Consider the following 7,793-nt stretch of genomic DNA (forward strand, 5'->3'; position numbering starts at 1 on the left):
AGAGTTTTTACATGTAACTTACTTCCACATAGTTTTTTTACAAGAAGACTTTAAAATATGCCATGCAGAACCATGCAATACCTTGTAGACAAAAGGTTTATTGTGCATAAAATGCAAGACTAATTGTGTAATGACAGGTTGTTTAGAAATATAATAATGATTGTTTTTTAAAGTGTTTTATACTAAAAAATATATTAAAATAATATTTTTATTTTTTAAAAATATTTTTAATATTAATACATCAAAATAATTTAAAAACACAAAAATAAAATAGATTTAAATCCATTGAGATAGGGATAGATTCTTGCACTGAGTAGTTTGAGTGAAAATCTTACCCCATAACTGACATATCCCATAATAACCTGGCTATTCAACAAATTGTTAACCTATTGGCCGTATACATATATGTTTTAGAAAATTGTTTCTGCATATTAAATCAGAAAATTACATTAATCAACTATTACATTCTACAAAAAAAAATAAAAATAAAATAAAAAACCCACATTTGCAGCCTTAGTTGCTGCTATTAGAATTAGAGAAGCACTTCAATGTCCAAGATCAAGAAAGAAATAGAAAAAGCAATCTGAATCTCAACGTATCATTAATGCATTAGAATTTGCATCTTTTTTGACATATTTTAGAGTGTAACAAATTTGAAGGAATCAAATGGTTAGAAAGCTAAAACTAGTAATGCTGAGTACCTCGCCTATGAGTAGACACTCCAGAAGAGTACAAGTTTAGCAGAATACCCTTTTTTTTTTTTTTTTGTGTTTTAAATTATAGAAAGAATGCTGAGTAAGCTATCTAAGAGCCTAATGAAATCTTTTTATCTTCCCTTGAAAGCTGCAATCCGAGCTGCCAATTCATCATAATCCGGGAGGTTGGGATGCACTCGACCAGTCATTATCTCTGGCTGTGCTGAGACAGCTCGACCATGCCTTGTTGCTGCACCTGTTTGAGTTCCTGGTTCTCGGGGGCTTGTTGCTCTCCCAGGTGGAAGAGGTAACTCAGATATTGCATTTCTGTGCCTCGTGCTTTTACCAGAATCATCACTTGTTTGCCTTGAAGGAGGGTTTGTATATGGATTCAACTTGCTCGGTTCATAAGGTGAGTCCTTCTTACTATAATGCATCAAAAGTCCATCTATTTCCTTTTCTTCTCCATCCCTTTGATCATCGTCATCTGTTAGAAAGATTCTAAGACCTCGTCTAGGCTCTTCTTGCTTCATTGCAGCTGAATTAATACTGGCAGACTCGTCGCTTTCAATACTGCCTACTCTTTCACGACCTGGTGGTGGCTTCAATGGTCTTTCAATACTGCCAGAATCTGTGTGCCCTGGTGGTGGCTTCAATGGCCTCCTTCGGACTGATCTTGGTTTCGGCTTGGTTTCATTGGTCGAATCGTCTGCATGATTAGCTTCCTCCGCAGCAATTTTATCACTTGATTTTAGGGGTTCTTCAATCTTGCTTTCTTTCTCAACTGTTGTTCTGCGGTAAGGGGGGGGAGTAAATCTATAGGAAATAGGCTTCTTGCTATCCACTTCATCCTCTGAAACACTTCCAACTGAACTCGAACTAGCTAGTGTGGTATCTTGGTCTGTGCTATCTCTCCTGCTGACTGAAAACACTTCATCTTCACTGCTGCTCTGCAGCTTGTATCTGTCATCACTGACATTCTTTCTTCCTTGAAATTTGAAAATCCTTTCATCTCTTCTTAGCAAGGTATCCTCCCTTGTGGCATTCACACTGTTGCCCAAGTCATGGCTGACTCTTTTTGTTGAAGCATCATCATTGTTCTTTTCCCACCTGTAATCATCATCATCATTCAAGCTGTTCTTTTTTGTAAACGCATCATCCTTGCTTTCCTTCAGCTTGTGTACATCATTATGAGTACTGGGTAAAGGTTCATGCCTATGATGATCCTGCAGAAAAAAGTCATGCTCGTTCTGATTATCATCTGGATAGCAGATCTTCAAATGCTTTCAAGCAGTATGGCTTTAGTGTCCAATAATCATTCTTTGAAGGAAATTTGGTCAGATACACAAGTAACAATCTTAATTAGCAGCCAATATATTTTGACACTCCATTTCCAAAATTCTATCGATTTCCCTTTCAACATTTGTATATATAATTAGGATGGTCAGGGAAGCTTACTTGTTGAGACGGGGGGTTGAAGAGTTTCTGCTCCAAAGACTTAGCATTCCATTCTATGGAAAACTCTTTTGCTATGTCATGCATTAATTGAAGCTTAATCTCCTTTGTGGTAGACTTTGGCTTCAACATCTCAACAAACTGCACATCAGTAATCAGCCACATCAGAACGAAAAACCAATATGATCCCACAGAAAGAGAAAATAATGCAGAGGAGCTATCTGTTATGACCTCCTTATTAACGAATGCTTCAAGAGAAGGTCCATATCTACCAATGAATGCAGATCGAAGATCTCGTAGTTCTGGGAATTCAGAAAATCTCGCTGCAGCATATATTAGAGACTGCACAGCTTCTCTGCATTCCTCGGGGCATTCCCTGGATCAGAAAAGGAAAGTAGAAGAAGATGTGTGAGTGACATGCTAAAAACAGCTGATTTGAAAACGCAACCCGAGACTGAGAGCATGAAAAGTATCGAAAGCCAAACATCTAAAAATGAATTAGCTTAAGGCCTCACAACACTATCATAATAGCAGACAGAAAACTAAAGTCTCGTAGTTCCTCCAATAGTTAACTTGAAGACACAAAACTAAGGATCCTTCTTGTATTAATTTTCAGCTGTCACAGCCAGTATTTTCACCAATATTGCCGTTTCCAGAGGCCATTTTCCTAAATGGTGTTATTTCTTACGACCCCTTGTAACCTGTGTTTACTGGTATAAATACATAGAAACTGGCAGAAAAATTAGGAGTCCTCAAGGTTTTGATAGAGATAAGGTAAGATGCATGAACTCTGTGGTCAGGTGTCAATTTCATGCGCTTTACTAGCAGTAGATGACTGCGTTGGCAATTTGTTCTAATTGGTTGCATGCCATATAGTATGAGAGAGAGATACTTGATGCAAAAGAAAAGAATTGATAAACAATAAATGAGTAGTCGAAAGCATGTTGAATAGCAATTCATACTTCTGTTTGTTGATGAGTGAAAGATTGCTTGAGATACAGCCACAGAACAGCTCAATGAAATTGTAACAGGTTAACATGTTTTGCTCAACAAGAAGCCCTTCTGCCTGCATCATCACGCAAAAGAAATCATTAGCTTTGGTACTCAGGACATGAAGACTTTATCCGCCTGTGTCTGTTGTCAGCTAAATTGCGCACAGGACTTTCAAGAAGATGCATTTGGATTAATGGAAAGCATGAACAGGGAAGCGACGACAAATTAGGTCCCACGAAGATTTATTATTAGTTTATTACTATACTAGAAAACATCATGGAGAGATGTGCCATGAAAATCTTGCAAGGATGCCATGTTTTTTTTTCCACAGAAGCAAACAACGGAAAAGGTTCCATAACCAAAATAAACAGCTAGGTATTTGCAGATGACAGATATAAACAAAAACAGATAAACCCATAAAGAAAGTGCTTTCTTGACAATTCAAGAAAGTGATTGGAAATGTGCTAATTAATGGCTTTAAGAAATAAAAACTCAGGCGTCCGCATCATAGAAAACCTACGGAAAATAAAATTCACTGTCCATTTAATGTATAAAATCGAGAAAAAAAAACTAACCCTGCAGAAAGCATTGTAAGCAAGATCAGTTCTGATGAGATCAGCCATATCATTCTTTAAGTACATTATGACAGTGTTCTTCTTCTTCTTTAAGGCGTCAAGGCGTGTCTTCGTCATCTTTACCAATGTCTTGCTGCATCAACAAAGAAAAACAAAAGAACCAACCAATATCAATCAGCAAAACAGAGCAGCATCAATAAAACAGAAACGATAAAAGGCATAAACAAAACCAGGTATTTCAAACTACCATTTTGTATAAAACTTGGACTTTGTAAGCACGTCAAACATTTTGATCTCTATAAGCCTTCAACAAATCACAAAAAAAAAAAAAAGTTGCGGAGACAAAAAGATTATGTCTTTGTTTGCTTTTTTTTTTTTTTTTAAATCTTTTTGTTTGTGTTTTCTGGGGTTGTTCTTTTAAGCAATGATGAGGTAAAAAGATTAGCAGAAATGCAAAAAACGGGTATCAAGAATATGCATTAAGGAGAACAAGAAGAATCAAGGAAATGAAACAACTTCGAGGAGGAAGAAAGGCAAGAATTTGGAAGAACCAAAACTGAGGAGGTTGGTGATTATCTTTTAATTCAAAGAAAAGAAAGAAACAAATAAATGGGCTCTAAATTAACAAGATTTTTATCTCAATGTAAGGAATTTAGCATGGTTTTAGAGAGGGAATATATATCGGCAACAAGGAGCTCAAAGGCTCTTGGCCTTTTTTTCTAAAGAGAGAGAAAGGGTGGAAAGAGAGAATGCCTTTTTTAGAGAGAGAGAATCTTGCCACGGAGGACTCTTTCCCGGGTGTTTTTCCTTTCTATCCTGGTTTGAAAAAGTTTTGTCAAGTTAGCACCGGTCAATTTTATTTTTAGAAAGTATAATTTGGTCAATTTTATTTTTAGATAGCATAATTTAGTTAAAATGGGTTAAAAATATATATAATTAAATTAGTATTTTTAATTTTTTACAATGTATTCATATATTATATATATAAAATTATTTTAATATATTTTTAAATAAAAAATTTATTTAAAAAAACATCGTTATATCATCATATTAAACACATAAGCTTTTTATTATCAATATTTTCTGCTCGATCATATCTTTAATTTTGCAGTTAATAATCCATTTCTTGAGTAATTACTACTTTTCTAAATTTTACCAAATAAAAGATTAACGATTTAGTCATTTTAACTGGTTGAATTTATATTGCATTTGTTATTAAAAAAAAGTATGTTTGGGTGAGAGTTATCCTAGTTGTTTTTCAAAGATATAACCTTTTTAAAGCAAAAGCTACATTTTTTAAAGCTAAAATATATATATTTTGTGTGTGCTTTTTACGTGGATTCCAAAAAAAAAAAAAAAAAAAACTAAAGTGACCTTCGAATCAAACACCCTCTAAGAACATATATATATATATATAAACGACTAAGACCTGAAACATGTAGCTGCCCTTCACTCTCTCTGGTCTCTACATGGGGAAGACGTGCCAAGACTCTCTCCCGGAGCATCTCGTCTAAAAAATATTCATATATTTTATAATAATATAAGGCGGGGGTAAAAAAAGCCTACCTAGGATCCTTCTAAAAAATCAAGTAATATTTATCTTCAGAAATTCTTAATTGTATTTAATTAATAGGATAATCATTTCAAATCATGGGATTTAGTTGTTAATAGCACGATTAAACTTTAAGTGCTCTTGTGCTCTCTTATAATAACAACAGAATAGGTTGTTACTCGTCATTATCTTTTCTTTTTTAAAAAGTTTCATTGAGTAAGTTTTGTATCATAGATTAGATAAAGTATTCTGAATTAACTCAGATCAATTAATTTTATTTATTTTATAAAAATCATTAAAAAATTTTAAAAATAGAAAGGAAGTCAAAAGATTTTGACCTGGTTTTTTTTTATTGAATTACACCGAATTAATTCTTTTATTTTTGTTGAAAGCTGACCCACACCTGAGTCTTAGGTTACCCGAATTAAGGGTCGGGGCCGGCATTCATCACGTCGTTCGGTCAATTTCTTGATGCAAAGAATGCGACAACTTGAAAAGAGTTAATTGAACTAAGTAATTAGAGAGATTCCTTGCAAATAAAGGAAGTAACCCAGTGCTTGGGCTCCAAGAACTAGTTTAGTCAAAAAGGATTCTCAACTTTTTAGCTGGCAAGTAGTTGCCTTTTAATTTCCACCTGGGCATAGATATGGATAAAGAACAGCAAATCTATGCTCTGTCGTTCGGTTTGCATTATTTTAGGCTGAAAATAAGGGGAAGACAAGGGAGCTCCACGTGTTACGTACGGAATCGAATTAACAACCGTGTTGCTTCTTGTATCAAAAAGCATTCCAACGAAAATCATGCAGCTGCCACGGATTCTATGGTGGGGTAAAGGAAAGTGTATATATATATATATATATATATATATATATATATATATATATATATAAGGAGCCTTACTAGACCACAGCTGTGAACAACAGATTGCTGCGAAAGTTGGTTTATTCCTTTATTTATTTCATAGATTCGGATTTTAGGGTGAGCATTTAGGACAATTTATTAAATTTTTTTATTAATGCATCAAGTTCATGTTGAGGGTGCTGACTCGGCATATAACATGGATAGAGTTTTCAATCTTTAAAGTTTAGGATCCTAAACTGTAGAGAAATAAAATAAGATTCCTAATCCATAAAGTTACACCTCTTAATTGTAGAGAAAAAACTTTGATAATATCTAAAAAGTCTTTGTTTCATTGATTCTCTTCTGAAAAATAGTTTACAATATTGTTTAAATACAAGAAGAATGGCCTAATTAGTGAAGTTCTAATCAAATTGAATGTCTTAAGTGAAATAGGAAAAAGAATCCAAAAACAATGAGGAAAAATAAAGAAAATCACTACCAAAAAATTAAAAAAACATTGACGGAATATTTCATCACTGTTTAGATAAAATTCAGTCGGTAGTTTTATTGCCATTAAAATTGTCGATGAAAAAACATCGTTAAAAAGTATCTTATCGAGTTTTTTTTCCGTCGACATTTTCATCAGCGATGAAATTAACAACAAAATCAGCGATGAAATATTCACGTATAAAAATCATATTTTATCACCCATTTTCCATAAAAAACTCCATAGGCACCAAAATTGTTGTCAACATATTTTATTGCCAATCATGTCATAAAATCCTAAACATTCTATAAGTTTTATCAAAAATTTTAGAATAGGTGCCAAGATTCTGGTGGATTACTGATGGAATTGTCTTTTCATTTCATTTATGTTTTTACCATTATTATTATTATTGGTTTAGTTGTTATAATCCCCAAAACAAACCCAATATAACCCCTCTTCATTTTCTAGCCAAGAATTACAGCCCCATTTCCACCATTTTTCCATAACAATTCTCACACTAAACACACAACAACAACAACAATAACAATAGCAAGCATTTTCAAGTCAATAATTTCTCACAATAAACCCACAAGCACAACAAAAACCATATGTTCAATGATTGAAAAAATGAAAACAAATTAGAAAAATATACAACAAAATTATCCAATAAATATAAATATAATGATTAAAAATCACAACAAATATCTTATATATTTTCAATTTTGTTACACATTGAAAAATCACAACTAAATCAATTCAATTCCTTTTAATCAGATTCCTTCTCCACATTTTCATCATCATCATATATAACATCATCTTCTTTGTTGAAGTCATGGTTGATCTCATCATCTACTTCTCTATTTGTGTTGTTACTTAATATTGCATTTATCTCATCAACATCAACCTCAATATAAGTATTCTCAATAACATGAAAATTTGGATTTTCTAACTTGGTAGATGGAGCAACTCGATATGGATTAACTAACTCATCCATTTGAAAGACGTCATCTCTCTCAGTTACTTCATTGTTACCATCTTCAACTATAAGAACACGACTCATAGGTTTTGTTTTAACAATAGAAATGAGTGTTTACATAAATACATGGCAATCATGACTCTTCATTTTATATAATTTACATTCCCTTAAATTTACCAATTTAGCTATATTTGATGCATATCCATAAGAAAATCACAAA

The 7,793-nt window shown here is 33.2% G+C and overlaps 1 protein-coding gene across 1 annotated transcript; it reads right to left on the reverse strand.

The window, feature by feature from the left end:
• Positions 1–566: 566 nt before the first annotated feature.
• On the reverse strand, positions 567–4,465 carry LOC118046246 (uncharacterized). Its single transcript, XM_035055072.2, has 6 exons — positions 3,966–4,465; positions 3,719–3,851; positions 3,113–3,216; positions 2,382–2,526; positions 2,154–2,291; positions 567–1,921 (listed from the first exon to the last, which is right to left on the reverse strand). Exons 1-6 carry the CDS (start codon positions 4,004–4,006, stop codon positions 827–829), a joined length of 1,656 nt encoding a protein of 551 aa, XP_034910963.1. The 5' UTR covers positions 4,007–4,465; the 3' UTR covers positions 567–826.
• Positions 4,466–7,793: the final 3,328 nt, after the last annotated feature.

Source organism: Populus alba, chromosome 1 (genome assembly GCF_005239225.2).
Source record: "Populus alba chromosome 1, ASM523922v2, whole genome shotgun sequence".
Taxonomy (NCBI): Eukaryota; Viridiplantae; Streptophyta; class Magnoliopsida; order Malpighiales; family Salicaceae; genus Populus; species Populus alba.